At 36.2% G+C, this 22617-nt stretch overlaps 3 protein-coding genes across 5 annotated transcripts; 2 read left to right on the top strand and 1 right to left on the bottom strand.

Moving 5' to 3' along the window:
* Positions 1-3448: 3448 nt before the first annotated feature.
* Positions 3449-8889, bottom strand: LOC103945844 (SURP and G-patch domain-containing protein 1-like protein). 3 transcript variants are annotated; one of them, XM_009356429.3, is made up of 9 exons: positions 8723-8889; positions 7176-7633; positions 6070-6196; positions 5754-5860; positions 4927-5043; positions 4404-4538; positions 4067-4249; positions 3747-3925; positions 3449-3659 (listed from the first exon to the last, which is right to left on the bottom strand). In XM_009356429.3, exons 2-9 carry the CDS (start codon positions 7573-7575, stop codon positions 3633-3635), a joined length of 1275 nt encoding a protein of 424 aa, XP_009354704.2. In that variant the 5' UTR covers positions 7576-7633; positions 8723-8889; the 3' UTR covers positions 3449-3632. The 3 variants fall into 3 exon arrangements, with proteins under 3 accessions (XP_009354704.2, XP_009354703.2, XP_009354705.2); XM_009356428.3 differs by having other exon boundaries at positions 7176-7617; XM_009356430.3 differs by having other exon boundaries at positions 7176-7600.
* A 669-nt stretch (positions 8890-9558) lies between these two features.
* LOC103945845 (putative tRNA (cytidine(34)-2'-O)-methyltransferase) lies at positions 9559-13156 on the top strand. The gene is made up of 7 exons (XM_048586399.1): positions 9559-9853; positions 9949-10070; positions 10906-10974; positions 11078-11136; positions 11618-11678; positions 11779-11832; positions 12801-13156. Exons 1-7 carry the CDS (start codon positions 9658-9660, stop codon positions 13077-13079), a joined length of 840 nt encoding a protein of 279 aa, XP_048442356.1. The 5' UTR covers positions 9559-9657; the 3' UTR covers positions 13080-13156.
* Positions 13157-19031: 5875 nt separating this feature from the next.
* Positions 19032-20617, top strand: LOC103945846 (DNA damage-repair/toleration protein DRT100-like). Its single transcript, XM_048586398.1, has one exon. It carries the CDS (start codon positions 19153-19155, stop codon positions 20257-20259), a length of 1107 nt encoding a protein of 368 aa, XP_048442355.1. The 5' UTR covers positions 19032-19152; the 3' UTR covers positions 20260-20617.
* Positions 20618-22617: the final 2000 nt, after the last annotated feature.

Here is a 22617-nt window from a genome sequence, read left to right as displayed (position 1 = left end):
ATACCCATTTTCGCCAGTCCCCCAGTAAGAGTGCCAAAGGATGGCAAAGTAGGAGATTGTAACATGTTGACCAAATCAAACCAAAATTTTCATTTCATATTGTTGACTACAAAAATTACAGAACCTACGTGGCGCGCAGGCCGAATAACTAATGAGCTAACTAATGTCCTTCGGTTGAATGCAGGGCGTGCCAACTCGTCGGCCGAGCTCGGCCGAGGAGTAAAATTTGATGCGGCCGCGTTGAGCGCGCTGTTGACTTCTGTATCTTGCGATTGCGACCGAGGAAGGAACGCTCTCGGTCTCTGGATTCTATAGCCTGAAGACAAGGCTACTAATTCTACGGAGTTCACAACTCGTCGAAGCCTGATTCGGCCACTGTGATTATATTCGTAAGAGTATAAGCACGCCGAATTGAGACCAAACTATACGGGCACAGGTACTCGAATGTGATATATGTCTTGATGGTAAACGTAGTTCGGCCGTCGGAATGCCGAACCCTGAAACTTACTTGCGAGTATCCAATCATAAACTCACTCGGCCTCCAATGCGCCGAGCAAGGCAATTCGTAACACCCAACTATGCCGAAACGGCGTAGTAAGATGACCTCTACCAACAAAGGTTCGAAAACCTTCCTCGGCCGAGACTTAGATAGATAATCGGTCGACCTTGGCGCAGTGCTGTTTATCCAAACTGAAGGTGTGTCTCGGTCGGCTGATTCTGCGGCAGCAGTGCTGTTTATCCAAACTGAAGGTGCTCACCGGTTGCTTCCACAGTGCTGTTTATCCAAACTGAAGGTGTGTCGGCGGGAAAAGAAAAGGAAAAATCTCAAGGTGTTTGAGAGAATTTGCGCAGGGCAATTGTATGCTGATGTTGAAGGGGCATTCTATTGCGTAATTTCTTGTATTTATAGCACCTCGCTCCTTGATTCCCATTCTGATTTGGATTGGGAATCCTTGTCCCATCTCACCTTTAACTCAAACAATCCCAGTCCTATTGGGATTCTGAATTTTCCTACTTTTGAGGTTTTATCCCTTGCCGGTCGAGAATCCTGGTTGCATCAGGATTTCCTCGACCTTTCCTCGTTTATCTGGACTACTTAAGATAGGATCTGGCCGACCCTGCCAGCTGGTCCGAGTCTCATTATTTGGCCCATAGCATGTGTTATTACCTTGGGCCGAGCACATCCTGCTGCTCGGCCCAATCATAATATTTTGGGCCCAAACACATATATAATACCTCTGGTTAAGTTTCCAAAAAAAAAAAAAAACCTCTGGTCCAGGTCCAAAGCACACTGACAAGAATAGTCTAAATATACTAATATGATCATGAATCATAAAAATTGAAAGTCAAAAGAGGTAATTCAATGCCCGTTGTCCAAATTTCTAGTAGTGTAAACAAAGAGACAAATTATCCAAAGTCAGGAGCATTAAGATCATATAACAATTCATATATTTAACGCACGAAATACTAAGCTTATCTCTAAAATTAGTCTAGCTCATCATCATCAAAATAGTAAAGTTGCTTAGGTGATCAAAAGTCAATGAACTTAGAGTGATAAGCATAAATTTCAGAATCAAACCTAATAACTAATGACAAAATTGGATGTATTTTTAATTATCTCCTTAATCCCAACAAAATTGGATGTATATTTAATTATCCCCTTAATCCCATGGTAGGTGGTCATTTAACATTTGTTGTTGAACTTTCTTCTCCATCGTTTGAATTAAAATCCACTGGTGGATAACCCCAATTTTTTTAATCCCTGAGATCTTAAGATATTGTATTGTAATTAACTTTCGAACCAAGATTGCACTAGACTATAGTCTAAAGGAGCTAACTTGTTCCGATCTTGACATGTTACTAGTTTATATATCAATCAGTTGTTGAGTTAGTAAAATTTCTCTTCTCAATGTCAAAACTCGAAGAGATTTCAAATTCAACTCCCTTGTAATCCCTTAATAAATGTTTTAAAAAAGACCAACGTACGGTTGGCTTGAAATGTCCTCATAGGTATTAGATGTCTTAGTTGACCAAAATTGGTATTCAATATTGGTTAAGTGGAGAAAGGAGGAGATCGAGAAAGAATTTTTCTCAACGCACGAGCTGACCAGAAAAATAAAACGCCAACGGTGGGGAAGAAGTGTACGTACCTGGTTCTGGTTGTCACGAAAGTCAACCTCTTTACCCATAAAAAAAAGTCAACCTTTTTACCCATAAAAAAAAGTCAACCTTTTTCTTTTATGGGAAGGTCATAGCTGCTTGGAAGTTGAGACACTACTTGCTCAACTTGCGAGACTTTTGTTGAGATTTGCATAAAAAAATCATCCATTTGAAAAAATTGAAAATTTTTCCCCCAACCCAACTCAAGTTTTATTTAATAACCCTTTCAATTTTAGTTTTAGTTCTTTTTCTCCTCCTTTCAATATAATAACTTCTTATCATAACAAGGTAACCAATGATTGGTAATGAATTATATGCTTGTATTCCACACATCACGTCCTGAATTCGATTCCTAGTGCTGGTGAATTGTACGATGATGGTCAGGAGGAGGCTGAAATGCCCACTTTTAGGATCTCTCATTCTTGCCTACACATGATCCCCATATCCCGCACTGGTTTTAGTTTCAGTTTCAGTTTCAGGTATACTAAATAAAAGTCCAGTAAGAGAGATAGTTTAGCATAATGTATAAACTAGGTTTATTAAGTCACACAACAGGCCTAATATGATTTAATGATCTTTTTACGACATAAATTTTGAAATTTAAACTCGTTCAACTAGAATTAGTGGTGTCGATGCTCATCAAGTGGTAACTATATCTCTACTCAATGTAATTTGGATCCGAACAATAATTATGATTTGGAAGTTGCCGGAATATATGAAAATGTATAAATACTTAGGGCTCATTTGGAAGTTCTTTTTGCAGGAAACACTTCAAGTGTTTTTGGAACCCAAATATTTTCACTAGTAGCGGTTTTAGTCATATTAAAAACAATTCCAAACAAGACCCCAAACTAGACCTTAATAGGCAAAAACTTGAACGGGGATCGATCTTGTTACTTTTTACGTTTTTTTTATTGCCTCCGTCAACAAACGTCGATTAAAGTCTATTAGATTTATAACAAAGATCCATTGAGTTGCTTTCAGCAGTCTATTGTTAAAAAATCCCTTCTATATTCAATTCTGAAAATAAACGGTCAGACGACTCAATTACACAATCGTGTCTTGGATGAGCACGTCCGGACGTCCCTCAGTTTCACATTCGTGTCTTAGAGGGAATCTAAACTGTACATACTATGGATTCAGGTAACTTTCCTATGGAGATATTGTATAATTTCAAAGTATTCGGGGCTTTCGAAAGAAGCCCGATCGAGCATATGGTGAAAAGCCACTAGGCACTACAGGGACATGACCTTTACTGCTCAATAAATACATTCGATTCGACCAACAATTAAAGAAAACAAATTGTTTTTTTTTATTAATTCACAAAACAGACTTGAGATACAAATTTGTTCTGTCCAAAATAACCTATCGAAATCTTCTGTTACTCCATAAAGTTATTCATTCAACTTCCAATGAACTTATGACTACCAACCTCACCAATATTACGTCCAAGGGCAGTTGTAACCAATCTCTCAGTAGTACGCCTTCCGCGGATTGTTCTGCAACCCAAAAAGTTCAGACAATGTATCAAAACTCTAATGTCAAACATGGCATACACAAAAGGAGAACGGAAAATTCGGTAATACCAGAGGATTGGGTCTGTATCGGTAACCAAGCATCATCCGCTTCTTATACTGTTCGTATATATCATCTTCTGGAGTCACCTCTCCAGGTTGTTGAGCACCAACCCCCAGGTTGTCCTTCTTCACATTACCTGCCATTATTGGATCCGAAATTCCTCTTCTGGAGCTCCCCAGACCCTCACCTGAAATTCACTTACACCATGAGGTTTCTACCTTTGAATAACACATGAGCACAGTACAAAGGACTGATCGCTGAAAATCCGGCAGCAAATTCGAACAACATTCTATTTTCTGAATATCATAATAAGAGAGAAAGGGTCTACCTTCTTTCCAACCCATTTTCGACAAGAGTTTATGGCCCACATTATCAGCCTGGATTTTTGCCCTATCTGCGGCTTCTTTGGCAGCTTTTTGTGCAGCTGCGTCGTTACAAGCAGACATAAACTTCTCCAGCTCTTCTTGTGGGATGTAATCGCCCATGTGATGACCTTTCTTAAGAGAAGGTGCTGTGAAGGGACCAAAAAAAAAGAGGACTTATTGTGAGGAAAAGCAAATATTCTGACCATGTACGTGCATCTATCCTAACCAAAATTAGAGCTAAAATAGGGAAAGTTTCAATAACTATAGAAACTTCTGGTTCCATCAGTAGCAAAAATGAACCTTGAAGAGAAGCAGGAGGGGGCATTTCATCTTTTGATTGTTTAGGTTGTCTCTTTCTCTCTTCCTGAGCAGCCTTATTCGCGTAGTACTCCATCATGGCAATAGGATCTGCACCTGTTGGTGCAGAGAGCTCACCTATAATGAAAATACAAGTAGTAAGTTTCCGACCAACCAGTAAGGCCAATCAAATGTCTCCAAAACATTTAGTTAAACTAATACCACAGCACAAATAGACAAGCTGAGACATACAGATGTTTCAAGATAGGAATTTGTGCAGAAACCGTCTAATAATATAATATAGCCACTACAAAAGCTTAGCTTACATAAAAACGAAAATCCAGCAGAAATTTTGATTCTAGGAAGTAAACCACAAGCACACTATGCACCCCTATTACAAAGCAATTTTATCTCATTTGTCATCTCCAGATAACAAAATTTCAATTAAATTCATAACTTGAAGCATAGGCATATACGAGACTGAAGGGGAAAAAGACTCGAAAGCATCAAAGATGTTATCATTTACCTGTCCTTCCCTCAGTGGCATCATATAAAGCAGAGGCGGGAGTTTGATAATTTGGATGCTTCACAGTAGACCTTTGGGAACTACTAGTGGATTTGGAAGCTGATATGCTAGTACCTCCTACACACATTAACACCACAGAATCTGAGTCTCAAACGAACTAATGTTTCAGCAGAAGTGCCAATAAGTGATGCATCTTCAAAGATCACATTCCAGGTTTCATATTATGAATCACAAAAAGGATATTGAATCTTAATATTGAGAGAATACTAGGAGTCCTAGGCACACAAGGACCTCGAATATATTAAATCCAACCGATCTGACAGTGTTGTATTTCTAAAAGCCAAGTAGTGTTCCATCAAAGCAGAAAAGATTTCAAGAAGCGACCAAATTAAAACATATGTTGTATTACTAGGGTATGAAAGGCAATGAACAAAAATCAACACAACATTATCATTAGTGGAAAAGTTAATCAGACAAGGTTATCAGGCAATCGAGGCAGGAACAGTCAACATTGCGCATAGAAAGTTTCCCCCCTACCAATGTCAGCACAATTATTTGGGTGAATTTTGATTGATCAACCGAAAGTAAAATCCTAATTTTTTTTGCGACAAGTGCACACACTTTCACCCCCAAATACTAATAGCATAGACAGATGGTGCAGTCAGATACACACCCACAAATCCAGATACTACACTCATTGTGATGCCTCCACCAAGCTTGATGCATGCATACAGTTCAAATAAGCATAGTTTTGGAAAAAAAAATTTGTTTTTAATTTTATTTTAAAACAGAAGGCAAAAAAAGGGAACTGGAAATCTAATACCCACCATTACGAGATGTTTGTGAATCCCTGGTCTGTTGGAGGGCCCTCTCTTCAATAACAAGCTGATACTCATAATATTTGTAATCAGAACAGCTCTCGTCAAATAAAAATCTGCAAACAAAATAAACCCCCAATGCATATAGCATATGAACTACCATAAATGGAAGGAGCCAAACCAGGAAAAAAAAAATGATACTCCAAACCTACATCTTTAGTGAACCTTACCCCACATCAGTCTCTGATTGCATTTCATAAATGCCAACAGACAGATTGTACATAACAGACAAAACAATCAGGTGGAAACTTCATAGGGTACTTACTTGAAAGGGGTATCTCCTAGATTTTTTTGACGTGTAATATGCTCAAATTGCCTTCCATGTTTAGCCACAAAACTTGCTAGTTTGTCAGCAACTATCTTCACTGTTGAATCAGTTGGGGAAGGTGGGGCTGCATATCACTTATAAAACTGATTAATACCGAGAGCATGAACAAGGGAATGCAAATTACTCTTGTAGCAGGGGTGCCACATATTCCAATTCTTTCATTGAACATCTCTTTCCACCAATGTTGATAGGAACTTAAGGAATTAGCTGCATTAATGAGACAAGAAATATTCAAGAATGTTTTGTCCTTTTCATCCACACCACTCAAGAGTAGAGAACACAATTATTGAGATGATTTTCTCAATAACAGGGTATTTACCGGAGGCACAATTTCAATTTACTTAAATTGTTTTTACCGGCCACTTCTATCTCTCTCACTTTCAGTCAAGTTTTAATTGATTATTATATAAGAATCAGAAAGTACCAACACCTCCCATTCTCAACTAGTGGACTAAATAGAGTGGTAAATGGCACCACACGCTACATATAGAGAAAAAAGAGTCCACAGGCTCTATGTGGATGCTAGAAATCCATCACACCTAGTAAAAGGCTAGACTCCAACTCACCTTACAGGTGAGAAAAAAAAAAACAAAAGAAAATTTCATATTGGCGAAGTGATATAACTTCAACAAAAGACGAGAATGAGGGGCAGGATCTTTTTTTAAAACAAAATAAGGAAGAAAACTATTGAGGAAAGAGGAAGTGGGGAATAAGACAACTGTTCACAATGGGGTGAAAAGGCAGAAAAATAGTTTGAATGATAAAAGTGAAGTTAAGAATTCAACAGTTAAAACATCAAGAGTGGATGAAGAAATCAATTCTTGCCATAGATTCTGTACAAAAGAAAATATGAAAAAAATTAAAAAAATTACATAGTTAATAAATACATGCATAAAATTACTGGACAATAAAATAGTATTGCAGCAAAATAAAAAATAAAAAATTGATTCTCCAAATTTTGTTCTTAAAAAATTAACTGAAAATGGAAATACCTTAAATTGCAATTAAGAAAGTTAAAGGATATGCATATATGCAGTAATTACCAACATCCACTTGTCTGTATGATTCCTCTACGGGATCCGGCTGACCCAACTTTTGCCGTTTAGTTGGTGCAGCAGCTGCAAGATTTGCAGCATCTGCTTCATCTTCATCCTCATCTGCACCTAACTTAACAGGTGGTGCAACAATCTTTGATTTCTGTTTCAAGCTGAAAGCAAGTTTGCTACCTGAAGCAGCGGCCACCTTGCGTGCATCATTAGCCCTCAGTTCAGCACTGGTTTTACCAGTGGTGGTAGAAGTCAAAGTCCCTGAAACAACTTTACTTGGTCTAGACTCATCTGCTGTGGAACCCTTATCTTTATCCTTCTCTTGTTGAAGTTGTCTGAACCTTTCCATGAACGAACCATCATTAACAAAGAGGCTAGGAGTCACTCCTTTGTCCATTGGAAAAGAGCCAAGTTTGCTTAGGCTGTTTACAGGAATTCACTGTTTGACAAGTAAGCTTTCAATGCATTTAGCAATTAAAGTGATTCTCTTATTTGATCTTTGCAAATTTTTTTAAAATTTACAGTTAATGTATGTCTTTCAAACTATCACTGAAAGGTTAACACAAAAAGATAATCCCACATTTTCGCAAAATGCTGTGAATGGGGCTTGGTTTCAGAAACAACCACAAAATGTGCAAATCCACACAGCTTTATGAGTGGGAAGTTCAAAACCAGTGCAATGGGTATCCCAAGTGAAACAACCACACTGGATATACCGGTAGTGCCCAGTGTATGCATTTAGAAAACGAGGCCAGCTCCTAGCCATTATCACCAAACAAACACCGAACACTTAGGACTCCAATGACAATATACAAAACCAAATTCAAACTGCCTTTATTAGATTACTTCAAACTTAAAGCTTGTGACTTTTGAGGTGATGTTTTTTCAATACCTTAAGAAAACATACATCACAAAAGTTAAACAAACTGAGACCGATGATACTTGATCTAAAAACCATCTAAGCGATTGAATGGATGGTACAATACGCTGTTTCAAGTGAATTTTTGGCTTTTAGCTAACAATCTTCATGACCAGAAGCCACCAAAAATATTCCCTCTTACAAACCATTATAACATATTCCCAGGCTTCAAAACCACAATCTAAATACCATTACCCTATTTAGCGGCATCATCCAAAACTTCCAGGTTCATTTTAGTTTCGCCGGTCCACTTTAGCAATTATTTTAAATCTAAAAGAAGAATCACTAATCTCAACAAAGCATCCAAATTAATCATCATAACATTGTCAGAACAAATTCAGCTCGATAATCCACAAAGTCTCAATCTTTTTATGTGGTTTGTATACATACTAATCCAAACACACTGATCTAATCAAATACAAACCCTAAAACGCAAAATCAAATTGATAATATTAAAATCATTTTACCACACAAAAAAAATTTAAACTTCCGAACCCAATTCAACCGAAAACATCATACGACCACAAAACACCACCACGAATCAACCGGCGTAAGCCAAAACACAAGAATCCCAAAACGAGAGACGAAATAACATTAAAATTTGAGCAACCAACTGGAAACTAACCAGAACGAAATCGATTCAATCTCAGATCGTTGATCTTCCTCCGATTGGTCGATTGGAGATGCTTTTGCTGAATTAGGGATAGGAATCGGAGATCCTCTCTCTCGTGTGTTTAGAGGACCACGACAAAGCGAGACCGCCTGGACTTTGCAATAAGTAGGCTCGGTTTCGTTATATATATGTTTTATTGACGATTTGTGTACCTAAACTCTCTTCTTTATTTTCCAACAAAAAACAATGAATTCTTTTTTATTTTGGTGAATTTATTTCTTTTTTGCTTTTTTTAAGTAATTAGCACCAAAAAAAAATGTTATATGAGTTTATTCACTTTTTCAGTTTGCCACATTAATTATAATTTTAAACGTTGTGTTATATTAATTTATTAAAATCAGTAATTTGTCATTTAAAATTTTGATTACATTACATTTTTTATTAAATATAATTATACAAAACATATACGTTTACATGAATTATTGTGATTATTAAATAATTATTATAGTAACTATAAGGATTGTAATCAGTCATGTAACGTTCATGTTATCCAATATCCACGTTTGTGCTTTTATTTTTAATAATGTTTTAAAAGCAAATAATGTTTGGCTATTTAAGGATAAGTAGGAATTTCTATTCAAAACTTTTTATATTCGAATTACAAATTTTTATACTTACGATAAGAAACGTTCATATTATAAATCGCTATGTGAAAATTATTTTTAATTTTTTATATAAACAAATTTTATAGATAAGTTTATAATATAAACTTTTTTTATAATAAACCCAAAATTTTATAAATAAATAATGAAAAAAATTTTGAGTATACGCATCATTTTTAAGTAAAGTATTGGTCTTTAAAAACTGCGTGTGTCGACTCACTGTTGAGCAAAGCGAAGAAAGGGGGAAATGCCATAGCTGCTGATAAGCAACAATCAGGCAATCCAATGGACACAACGACGACAACAACAGCAAGCGGCTTGAAAACCCTTACACCTTTCTCCCCCTCTCTCCTTTATCTCCTTTCCGCATGCGCTCCTCAAAAGTTCCTCTCTTTCGTTCCCTCTGCTCGGCCCATCTCCACCGCAGCTCTCGCCTCTCTCTGTCCTCCGCTCGTTTCTCTCCCCTCTGCTCTCTGTGTCTGTACTCTCTCTCTCTCTCTCTCCATATATATAGGTTTGTATATGTATGTGTGTGTTGTGTTGTAATGGGTAGTAACTGTATTTGTTGTGGTGCAGCTGCAGCTGATGGGATTGGGAGCAGAGGAGAGTGCTTTCTGGCAGATGGGGTAGGGGAGGCAGTGAAGGAAGAACAAGTTTCACAAAGGAAGATTCTTCAAGTGGTTTTAGTCTCTCCTCAGGTACTACAAACTTCCAGCTTTTTAATTTTTTGGTGGCTAACTGAATTTTCACAATTACTTATGAACCGGGAAATTTTTTGTTTGATTGATACTTGCCATTCTGTTTAGCTTATTGCCCTTAAATTATGTCAAAATTCATAAGATCTAATGTATATCTGTCTATCTATGACTCAATGTGCGATAATTGTATCGATTTTTGTTCTGCTTTGATTTTTGCATTTTTCATTTAATTGGGATGAATCGATGTTTTAAGTGATTTGTGCACAAGTTGTTTTCTAAATGAAACCAAACGGACATTGATAGATTGGGTATTAGCCGTATTACAATTCATCACGGTGTGCAAGTCGCATGCATGATACTAATTCAATCTTGGGTGGTGCTTTGTCAAGGAAATGTGAGGATTAACTCATTGTTGTTGGATGATATTGTTTTTATAAGCTCAAAATTCTTAAATTTGTCCGGCATCTCTCTTCCTGAGTTTGTTGTTGTGGATTTCCAATCACTTGTTCCCATTAAGCAGAAACGGTTATTTACATAACCATGAATATCGGTAGGATTAGATGAAGAATTTTGCTGTCCTTAAAAAATTAACCTTGTTTTTCTTAGTAAATACATGAAAAAGAATTCAATGGTATATACTGAAATAGTAATTGTGCAAGGCACTACCACATTTTACCTTTTCTTTTTATATTATATTCTTTTAATTTTAGTATACACCAACTTTTGGGTGCTGAAGAATTCAGTGACTCAAGTATAATTTGTGTATCGCTTGTTTTAGGTCACGAACTTCTCAATTTCTGGAGGCTGGTTCTGAGATTTCTATTGTCCTTGGCAGATTCCTGGAAATACAGGTTGCATTGCCAGAACATGTGCAGCATCAGCTGTTGGGCTTCATCTTGTTGGGGTAGGTTATATCTCTTCGTGTCAATTTTTCTATTATTCTTTACAGGCGAGATGGAAGGATCTGTCCTCTACTGGACACTTAACATGCTTTTGTTCTTTGTTAGCCACTAGGATTCAAGATTGATGACGCAAAATTAAAGCGTGCTGGATTGGACTATTGGCCGTATCCTAACAATCGCTAGTAAATGTTAAATATGTTGTTTCTTGTCAAAAACAATGTTAAATATATTCTTTCTTCTGTATGTTAATTTAGTAATTACTGAAAAATGACTTTCAGACATGATTTAATTTGTTAAGTAGCTATATTGGGACATCTACTTTGAACATCAAGATGAAGGGGTTTATCAGTAGTGCAAAATTGCATGTGATTTCTTGTACTTAAACATTTGATTGTTTATTCCAGCTCTGTTTTTAATTTTCCTCCAAACTACAGTTCAAAGCCATGATATGCTGCTTGTACATGCATGTATTTGTTTCTTGACACTGCTGAAGTGAGCGTTCAGTTATGTAAATAGTACATACCAATTCCCCCACCAGCTTTACACAGTTTATGTTTTTCTTGTATTATAATCAGTGTTATTTTTTATTATTTTATCTTCAAATGAAAGTTCTTCATGTTTTCAACAATTAACTTCCAATTTTAGATATGTGGTGGTTAAAGTTCACAGCTCATGGGCAGAATTTCAAGACTATTTCAGGCAACAGGTTTGTCCCGCTTCAAATTTCAAAGAATGGATTTTGAATGTCTTTCCCATACTTTCCATTTGAATATTTTCTTCCTCTCCCTATTCCTTTATATCTACAGGAGGGGGAAAAGCGGTTGCTTGCATTTACAAAGAGAGGAACAAAATTTCATTCAGTAAGTTTCTGTCGTTTCAGTCTCACTGTGCGTCAGGATTTTATCCTGCTAAATTTTCCTAACAATCATACCTGCAGTGATAACCTTTATCTGCTCCTTGTATTTTCATAGTTTGTTTTGTACCTGTCATGTGTAGTAGTCACGTGTATTGACTTTTCTTTTCTCCTAAGTTTCCCTTTAAGAGGGAGAGTTTAATCATTCTTCATTTTGGTTCCTTGGTAAACATCAATTTTCGAACAAAACCTGACTTGAACAATGCAAATGTTTCTTTAATTTGTAACAGCCCGTGGATCTAATATGCTATAAATTCTCACAGTCATAGCATTTCATAGACCCAATTTGCATGTTTTTCCCTTATACTTAATTATATTTGTTCGTTATTGCATTAAATTTGGGAAGAAGAGTGACATTGTTAATTTAAGATTCACCATACTTGAGAGCAGTTGGCTGGTCAATGATGATACTTGGTCACTCACGTAGAAATACATACAGAGTTTCAAGATACTTGGTAGTCATTCATGGCGATGTATAGAAATCCCATTAACTATCATGAAATCATACGAACTGATAGGCTGCTAATTTTTGGCAATAGCGTGCTGTCAAATCAACTGCTATATTATGCTTCTCTCATATTAAACAAGTGTAAACAATTTACTCGCATTCTCCAGATAATCCTCCATTGTGCTAGGAATTTATGTATTTCATGAAGCCTTTGTTGCCTCTTTTGCTTTTTTACTTTCTCTTAAGGGAGCGCTAAACGTGCTCCTCCAAGTACACGTCTACTTTAGTGCGGAGGTGTATTTGCACTTCCACTCTAGAGCACAGAAGAGTACTGGAGAGTGCTATTTGCACTGTCGCTCCTTGTCGGGAAGCTGAAATTTTTATTAACACCTGCGTTTTGTTGACATGCATTGTTGCCTGGCCAATGAAGTAAGTATTCTAAGTTGACTAACTAGTTCAATTTTCAGGACTTTTCTTATAGAAGGGGTGATTTTCTCATATTTGGCTCCGAAACATCCGGCCTACCACCTGAAGCACTCGAAGACTGCAAAAGTGAAACGATTGGCGGTGGGACAATTAGGATTCCAATGGTTGAAACTTATGTAAGATGTCTGAATCTCTCTGTAAGTGTTGGCATTGCTCTGTATGAAGCTGCCAGACAGCTAAATTACGAGCAGCTTGATTTTCCAAATGAAAACTGTATTGATAGTGAAAAATCATTTGTCACCGAGGATATTTTTGCTTAAGGCATTGTATTAGAACTCATTGTTTTACTGCCAATTCGAACTTGAGAGAACGAAAAAAGAGCATTACTATATCTGAATTCTGCAGGATATGGTACTTGATGAAGTTTTAGTAGACACAAAAACCACTTCGAAACCGTCTTCCACCATTTGATCCATCCCTCTAATCGCATTGGACGTCCCAAATGGACCACAGAATTCGGATTTATGACCTACCACTTCTTCACCTTATCTGTGCATACAGTATGCAGGTTGTAGATATGAACTTATTAACGTATACTCGTACATAAATCGACTTGTACAAACTTGCTTTTGGTCCAGTTCTGCTGCTCTTCCATGAACTGAGTGGTAAGTTCTATTGGATGCAATGCATTTTGTGCTTTGAACTACTTAGGCTTGGTTTGACATTGCTGAAATTATTTTAAAAGCAACTTTTTAAAAAGTAAGGGCTAAAATTGTGTTTGGTAGATGAAAAAAAGTGTTTTTGTCAAAATCATGAGTCCAAAACAGCAAAAAGCTGAAGCAGCTCTACCCCTACTTCTGTAAATAGCGCTTTTTTTTTCTCACAGCACAGCAATCCCAAACTAGCCCTTGGTATGTCCTCTCATAGGACTATTGACGAGACGGCTGTGAATTTTAAGGCTAACTTAGTTAGAAATGACTACAAATACGTTAGATAGAGAGATTTGAAGTGACACGAATGCAATACATTTCGAGGAATTTTAAATTGTTAATTAGAAATAAATCATTTGATAATCATTTTTGTAGTTTATTTCTGACTAATTGAACTTATATACCTTCATACTTACAAATTCCCTCATTTAAGAATCAAATTATTAGTGATAAAAAAATTAAAAAATATATATTAAACATATGTTTAAAAAAATAAAAAATAAAAAATAAAAATAAAAGAGAGAAAAAGAAAGAAAGTTGAAGGGGTTGACCACTGTTCACGTGAGGACTTTGAACTATGTTGTAATGGAGACGACACAACTCCATGTGACGCATGACCCATCAGAATACCAAACCAACCAAGCTTTAAAGTTTTCACTTTCTCCTTGAACGTTGAGAAAAATAAATCAAATATTTCTTTGCCCAGCACTAAATGTGCTGTTTCTTCAAACTATGATATCCTACTGTTACTCTAAAAGCTATTTAGATTACACGATGCGCGGGTCAAATAGCTAATGAGCTAACTACGTTATTCGGTTGAATGCAAGACGTGCCAACTCGTCGACCAAGCTCAATCGGTGAGTAAATGAATGTGGTGGTGGTGGTGATGTCGAATATTTCTGTTATTGAGTAATTGCAGTCAAGAAAGGAACTCATCTCAGCCTCTAAATTTTAAAACCTGAAGACAAGACTGTTATTCACTACGAAGTTCAAATTTCATACAAACACTTGTAATTTTCTTGAATCATAGCATGCAATTGCATCATTTATCCCATTTAATTAAAATATTTGGCATCCTGCCAGGGATATCCGGTGGTGATAATTATCCCATCTCTGCACATGCTATTTGAACTCCTTGTTGTCCACGACTTTCAATTGGATCCATACATGCGTTGTTTTGCTTCCAGATTATGGATATAATTTGCTTTCCATTTATTCTAATGGTCTAAAACTCTACTCATTCAACAACTTCGTTTGTATTGACCGATGTAAAATCAGATGCAAACACCTACATTTCATGATTCAAGAAAATTACAGTTATATTTCGACTTAAAAATAATGAGCATGATTGGAGATGTTGGTTTCATTCATTAACAAAGAAACTAAGTCTTGGTTAATTAGTGAACCAGCATGAATGGTTTTCAAATAAATAAAACGAGCAGGAAAAGAGGAGCAAATAAATGAAGGCTGAAATAATGAACCTCCATATATCGATCAAAATTTAGTAGAGTAGAGCAGCAGCAGCAGTGGGGACAAAGACAAAGTTGCAAGTTGCAAGGACCCATCTTTGTTAAAAGTTTCGGTGCCGAAAGGGTGGATATTGGATAAGACACATACACTGGAGACTCCATGAACTGGAATATCTATTTTACAAAATGATAAACACAAGCATTTAACAAATTGTTAGGCCCATATAGCTAGTAATGGTGAGTGAAAACCGGAAAACTGTGGAACCGAACTGAGCAAAAAAAAAAAAAACCCAAAAAAACCGTTATGCGTACCAAATAAGTCGATGTACATATGTATTGGTAGTGGACTGAAAGAAAACAAAACATAAGCTAATAATGGAAGAATAAGTCTTCAATAATGAATGATAATTATAAGCTAAGATAATGATCATGATTGTCTTGAATAATGATATAGATTCAATAATAATAGAGAATATTATTAGTCTACATGCATGATGTGATCAACTAAGGACTAATTTTGTGGAAAATCTTCCAAATTATAAATCGTTAGATGTTAGATTAACGTTGTTATAATTGTAGTGTGTAACTAAAAACGTGGTCTATATATATAGGATAATAAGTAGATGATTAAATTATTTTAAATTAAATAATCTTCAAAGATGACCTTAAAAAATAGACATTTTAGATCGGCACACAAAATTGCAAAATAAGAAAAAAGAAATATAGAAATAAAAAGTCCAAACCAGGGATTTGTAGAATTTATTTATAGGAAAACTAATGAAATTGGCTTGAAAACTTTGAGTTTTAATGATAAAGACAAAATAAAAGGTAAAGTGAATAGTACCAGTATTACTTTTTAGTGTAAAAATATGATTTTTCGTTAAAGTGAACAATTCCGTGGACTTTTCGTTAAAATTTTTTTTATTTATTTTAATTGAAACCTTGTAACGGACCAATCTCAATTGATCATTGCATCATTTGAAAAGCAAATGGGGATCGTAATAATTGACAAAGTAATTAAAGCCATTATGGTTTTTGTAGAAAAATTATCTTTCGGTGTCAGAAATAATTAGGGTGATAACTTAATGACCGATATTATTATATGATTAGAGTGTATACTATAATTACTTGGTGAAGACGTTTAATTGGTTCAATGAGGATTATATATAATAAGGTAGGGACACTAATTAGACTAGGGAGGGAAAAAGCCCTTCAATCATTGGATTTGAAATCTAATTGAAACATTGGTATCATGGTAGGGACATATATGTGTGGATTGGATTATCATGCTTTGCTTTGCTTCGCTAGTTAATCGAAACTTGTGATTTCATTTCATGGCACATTTAAGCAAGAGAAATCAGATTAAAAATACGGAATTGAATTTCGATTACAGAATATTTTGGTATTTTTAAATTATTGAGGAATTTAAAATTTGGTGGGAACCCACACAAATTTTGGAATCTAACTTCAAAATTTGGAGGAATTGGATGCTCTGCAATTTGATGAGAATTGAATTTTAGGTTATTAGGAGAATCATAATGAAATTTTCCTTCCCATTATACCATTTGTTTCTAAAATTCGAGAATTACCCTTCACATTAACCTGACACCACATTTTGCCCTTCACAAAGTTAAAATAAAATAAAATAAAATATAGTTTTACCAAAAAAAAATTAATAAATAAAACAGAATTAGTATATAAAATAAATTAAGGTAATTTAGTAAAAAAATACTATTTAGTCATATATCAATGGCATGTTTTTGTTTTGAACTTAATCAATGACATATTTTTATTAATTAGACATAAGTCAATGATGAGTGCCAGATGTGCTTTAAGTCATTATATGTAGTTAAAATTTGACTCTTTTATCCTTCTCTCTTTCTCTCTATGAATGCAACATGGCCTCCTCGACCTCAACAAAGTCCACCAATATCCCAATACTAAAACCGAGACCCCAGGTTACGAACTCGAACTCAAACTTCTAGCTCCATATTTTCTGGCAAGGCTTCGTGATTTTCTGACTAGGTAAGGGTTGGGAACTCATGAACTTCTTCCTTTTTATGGTTATGATCTTATACCAAAGTTTGAATGCGAAAATCCGTTTGATTTGGTGAAGGTTAAACGAAAGTCAACTCAGAGAAATTTTCCCCTGTTTCCGATGAAGGACCGGCAAGGTTGCAGGTATTTTTCGGCCAACTTGGGTCATGACTCAGCCTCAATTAGGTATATTTCTATTCCTTACCTCTTGAGCTTTATTTTGGCTTTTGAATATTTGAATTTGGTTGAGAAATGAACCCGTTATGACTATTTGAAGTTTTCTGGGCACCTCCTTTGCATTCCAGTTTTCTTCTTCACTGGTTTTCGATATGAATTCACATAACAAGAAACAGACATTGCGTTGCAGTGTCTGAATCCAAACACCTATTTGAATCTCAATGCACAATCACATAACAGGAAATAAACACTGCAATGAAGTGTCTGAATTCACAGAACAAGAAACAGACAATGTGTTGCAGTGTCTGAATCCACAAACGTATTTGAATGTCAATGCACAATCACAGAACAGGCTACAGATACTGCAACGAAGTGTCTGAATCCACAAACCTATTTGAATCTGAATGCACAATCACAGAACAGGAAACAAACATTGCGTTGCAGCGTCCAAAAAATGGAGGTTGAAGGTGGTGGGAGGCGGGGAAGGTTGAAGGTGGTGGGAGGCACAATTTACAAAGAAAGAGATGGAAAGGTATGGTGTTTTATATAGTAATGGTATCCTTTGTAATTTGAATTTGATTGAGGTGTTTTAATGTATCTTAAAGTCTCGTTAACCTATATACAATTCCAATAAATTTGATTGACCTATTGTTAATATCATAACTTTTAATTGATTTTATACAAAATCACCCAATAAAGTATTATAATATGGACATTTTAGCAATCACATTGATTTTCATTGTGATTTTATTGTGATTCATGTGAATTAGTAAATAACTATATAATTCAATATTATTCCTATTCTGACTCTTGAAATTTTTAATAGATAGTTTCGACAGAAATCTGATTTTAATCCTACCCCATTCAACTCCTCCTCAATTCAACCTCTCCAAAATTTGATTATAGTTACGTAGACGAGCCATTAAAGATATCTTGATATTAATTAGGAGGAACTCAGAAAATGTGGAAAAGGACTCCAAATCTTCCTATGGTGGATTACTAGCCTATTTATTTGAGGGAATCACATGGCCACATTGGTGAGTATTGAGATTGGGTTTGAGGTTCTATCTCAAAAACAAAACAAAAAAAACTTACAATGTAATGTGGTCCGTATTGATTCAGTTTTTTATGGAAAAATGATTTATGAACGTCGTTTTTAACTTTATGCACACTTTTTTTTTTTTTTTTTTTTTTTTTTTTGAGAAACGATTATGTTATATAGTAAGTTAAATTGTTAAATGTTAGAAAATAAGGATATAGAACATATACCAGAATACATAAATATTATTATTTTTAGGTACTGGATGGTGTATTCAACAAAAAGAAGAATCAATAGCAAAAGGGGCGTGCCAAAGGTGAAAGGTGAAATGACGGAAATCACTCCCTCAAAATTACCATGGCCACCTTTAGTTTTAGCGCAAAGTTTTCACAACCAAACCAATTTGCTTTGGTAAATGAGTATTATTATATTACATGGGATTCATTCATCGGGGAACCAGTCCAAAAAATAAATAAAAAATTAAAAAAAAACCTAAAATTAAGTTGTATTGGTGGAGAAAATTTTTACTGTGATTGGAATATGAGTGGTACACCACGTGTTTGATATAAGTGATGGAAAATTTTATTTTTTAAGTTATTAACTTTTTAACACATATATCTCACTATTTATATAATGACACATAATGTAACACTTCATGTTCTCGTCACACTGAAAAATCTCTCGTAATGTCCATGCATGCATTGTTAATCAACATTTGCATGTGCAAATCCATTTTCAATTAAATCCTTAAACCTGTAAGCACATGCACAGTGAACCTCTGTTGCCCTCACATCCTTGCTGCTCCTGCATATATATTATACATCTCACTCCATCAACTTCCAAACCCCCATCTCCCCTTCTCTCTCTCTCTCTCTCATGCAACAGCACTTACAGTCACAGACATCCATCCACTCTTATCAAGTGAACAGCTAGAGAGAACCTCTCTCTCTCTATCTCTACCATGAAGATGATGAGGTTGCTCTTAATCTCAGTGGTAACATTCTGTGCCATTGTCTCAACTGTGAGCTCTTCTTGTTCCCCGTCAGACCTAGCAGCACTTCAATCCATCAGAACCGGACTCACCGATACCTCATTGGGCATCTTCAACTCTTGGGTCGGAACCGATTGCTGCGTAAACTGGTACGGAGTCAGCTGCGATCCCACAACCGGCCGAGTCGTCGACATTAATCTCCGAGGCGAGTCGGAGGACCCCATACTCACGAAATCCGGTCAGTCCGGGTTCATGTCAGGATCGATCTCGCCCCAAATTTGCAGACTCGACCACCTCACCACCCTCGTTCTCGCCGACTGGAAGGGAGTCACCGGCAAGATCCCCCAATGCCTCACCACCCTCTCCAAACTCCGAATTCTCGACCTCGTCGGAAACAAGATTACGGGAGAGATTCCGGCCGATATTGGCAACCTCAAGATGCTCACAGTCCTCAACCTCGCCGATAACCAGATCTCCGGTAAGATTCCGGCGAGTCTCGTTGGCCTCTCCGGGCTAATGCACATGGACCTCAGCAACAACCAAATCACGGGGGAGATACCAGCCGATTTCGGAAAACTAAAGATGCTGAGCCGGGCTCTGCTGAACCGAAACCAGCTCATCGGGTCGATCCCCGATTCCATTGGCAACATGAACCGGTTGGCCGACCTGGACCTGTCCAGGAACCAAATGTCGGGTTATGTACCGGACTGTCTTGGGAAAATGCAGGTTCTTTCGACGTTGAATTTGGACAGAAACTCGTTTTCGGGTCAATTGCCAGCGTCCCTTTTGAGCAATCGGGGTATGGGGATCTTAAATTTGAGCCGAAATGGGTTCGAAGGTAACATACCGGACGTTTTCCACGGAAATTCGTACTTTATGGCACTGGATTTATCGTACAACAATTTAAAGGGGCCGATACCCGGTTCATTGTCGGCGGCGAAATATATCGGGCACTTGGATCTCAGCCACAACCACCTGTGCGGGGCCATTCCTGTGGGGAACCCGTTCGATCACCAGGAAGCGTCGTCGTTTACCAACAATGATTGCCTCTGCGGGAACCCGCTGAGTACTTGTTGATCGTGTGGATTCTGCCGTTATGGATTGTATAAGTTATCGTACCGGTTTCGTTTCACCCCGAAGTTCCGGGCATATGCGCTTTTTTATATAATTTCTGTGTATTGTAACATTTATTACGTGGTTTAGTTTAGTGTTTTTTTTTTTTTTTTTAATTTTATAAAAAAAAGTATTAAGTTCTATATAATTTGGTTGAAAGAACAAAGAAAAAGGCAGAAATGCATATGCATGCACGTGAAATAGAGCATCACGTACAATATCTTTTTCATAAGATTGAGAGAGAGAGATATTCGTAATGTATTATTTATATACTGTGCACTATTTGCATGGGAAATGGTATTATCTACTTAGTAATCTCAAATGCTTAAAAATTGCCTCTTATTAAAGTTAGGAAATTATTGCATGAGGTCTACCCAATATTAGATGTAGAGGAACATAATCGATCAATATAATTAAACATGAGTTGTCATGTAATAAAATCGGTTGTTTAAAATACGTAATGTGCACAATGACTAATTTAGAATACAAATAATAGTCCTCACAATTTACATGTGATTGCTTAAAAAATTATACTGTTATATTTTCGATTGTAAATATGTAAACACGTTTGAACGCAATTTGACAACATTTCATTTTGGAAATGATCGAATTGATAGGTATAGCTTCAATGCTACTTATCATTCAATATTACAACTGTTTAGAGGTTAATTTTGATTTTTACAACTATTTACATCTTTTATTATTATTATTATTATTATTTTAACCTTTTATTTCTTGTACCATTCAATGCTGAGACGCAGTATTGAGGAAAGAATTTAGAGTAAGTTGGTTTGCAATTGAAAATGAAACTTAAGGATTTTTGTATCTGCTTTAACTTTGGAGCAGTGGTTGTTTTAGCTTTTGGCAAAAGACAAACCCAAGGCATGTGAAGGGCATCATAACTTTCCCACAACACAGACACTGAGATTTGAAGTCGGTGGGAAAAGATTGCGAGCAACTTATATATCTATGATGAGTACATATCCTCTATGGATTTAAAAAAAAAAAAAATCCAATGATCAAATAATTCAGGCGGTTGAATTTGAAATTTTATTCAACAGCTACAAACAAAAAGTTCTTCTAAAAATTATAATAATTACAACCGTTAGATCAAAATTCAATGATCCAGATCATTTGATCTTTAAGTTCTGCTTTTTAGACCCAAAGAGGATCTGTACTCCTCTACGATGAATGCATGGAATAATGGAGGACATTAGGATGACGCTTTGATACGACTCAGAAAGTTAGGATGCTACAATTCTCAAAGCTCAAAAGTTTACCATCTTTTCTTCTTTTGATGTGTCAAAAAAAGAGTATATAAAAAGTAGCAACAGTCTTTGCTACATAATACAACAGAAAGCAAGGCATTTAAATAAAAAGTAACCAACAGTGTTACAGTAATTCGCTTGTACACACTGTTCACGCACTCTGAATTCTTTATATACATGCATTAATGAAAAGAAATTAGCTAACAAAAATGCTAGTCACTCGCTCATACACGGACCATTGATGCACTGTGAGCTCCTTACATGCATGCACTAATGACATAAATCAATCTTGTAGATTAATTAAAATATTACAATCATTCACTTAAGCACGAACAATTGATGCATTGTGACTTTGCTTATGCGTAAACAGTCAAAAATCAACCTCGTAAAATAACTTTTTGCTGTTCTGTACTAAATATCCAAACAAAAAATTCAACATGTGTGAGGATGGTAGTTCCGAAGCATTAAGTTGCCACCATTTATGTTCCATTTAGGTCGAGAATCTCACACGGCAAATAAATACACGCACATATGCATGTCCAGAATACTTGCTCTTCCTCTTAACTATTTGCGGCCCATTTTCCCGTTGAATTTACTCACTAAAATAGTGACAGACTGACAGTACCCCAAGATTTCACAGTGCAGACAGACACAGTTAACTCCCAGAGCACAGCGGCAAAGACGAGCATGGTTTTACTAAGATGCGCGGGTTGACGCCAAATACACCCACCCCATACCCCACTGGGGGACAAGAGTCACAAGACCAGTCTGGATTCACAGAGGCCAAAATTGGATAGCTGAAAGGAATTTGGGTCCCAAGAATTCAATAGAGAGCAGCACAGACAGTCTGTAAAACCAATCAAGCCTCCTTTAATACGGATACGGGGACGTCTTCCTCATCCATGCTTCTTCATAAATGTACAACAGACTTAGGGATGGGTAACGACGGGTGGATAATCGTGGTTATTTACCCATAATCGTTTATATTCATACCCGCATAACCATTTACCTGTTGGGTAATTATATAAACGGTTATACTTATAACCATAATCGT

The sequence above is a fragment of a genome, unplaced genomic scaffold (genome assembly GCF_019419815.1).
Source record: "Pyrus x bretschneideri cultivar Hongxiangsu unplaced genomic scaffold, Pyrus_bretschneideri_v1 Contig24, whole genome shotgun sequence".
NCBI classification, from domain to species: Eukaryota; Viridiplantae; Streptophyta; class Magnoliopsida; order Rosales; family Rosaceae; genus Pyrus; species Pyrus x bretschneideri.
Note: the sequence above shows the minus strand (reverse complement) of the source record. Positions and strands in the feature narration are given on the sequence as shown.

Coding starts and splice junctions, on each gene's coding strand:
- LOC103945844 (XM_009356429.3), bottom strand. CDS start 7,575: ATGGACAAAGGAGTGACTCCTAGCCTCTTTGTTAATGATGGTTCGTTC. Junction 5,861..6,069: donor CTAGGAGATACCCCTTTCAA/GTAAGTACCCTA, acceptor TTTTGTTTGCAG/ATTTTTATTTGACGAGAGCT. Junction 4,250..4,403: donor CCCTCCTGCTTCTCTTCAAG/GTTCATTTTTGC, acceptor GTCCCTTCACAG/CACCTTCTCTTAAGAAAGGT.
- LOC103945845 (XM_048586399.1), top strand. CDS start 9,658: ATGGACACAACGACGACAACAACAGCAAGCGGCTTGAAAACCCTTACA. Junction 10,071..10,905: donor TGGTTTTAGTCTCTCCTCAG/GTACTACAAACT, acceptor TGTCCTTGGCAG/ATTCCTGGAAATACAGGTTG. Junction 11,679..11,778: donor AAGACTATTTCAGGCAACAG/GTTTGTCCCGCT, acceptor TTATATCTACAG/GAGGGGGAAAAGCGGTTGCT.
- LOC103945846 (XM_048586398.1), top strand. CDS start 19,153: ATGAAGATGATGAGGTTGCTCTTAATCTCAGTGGTAACATTCTGTGCC.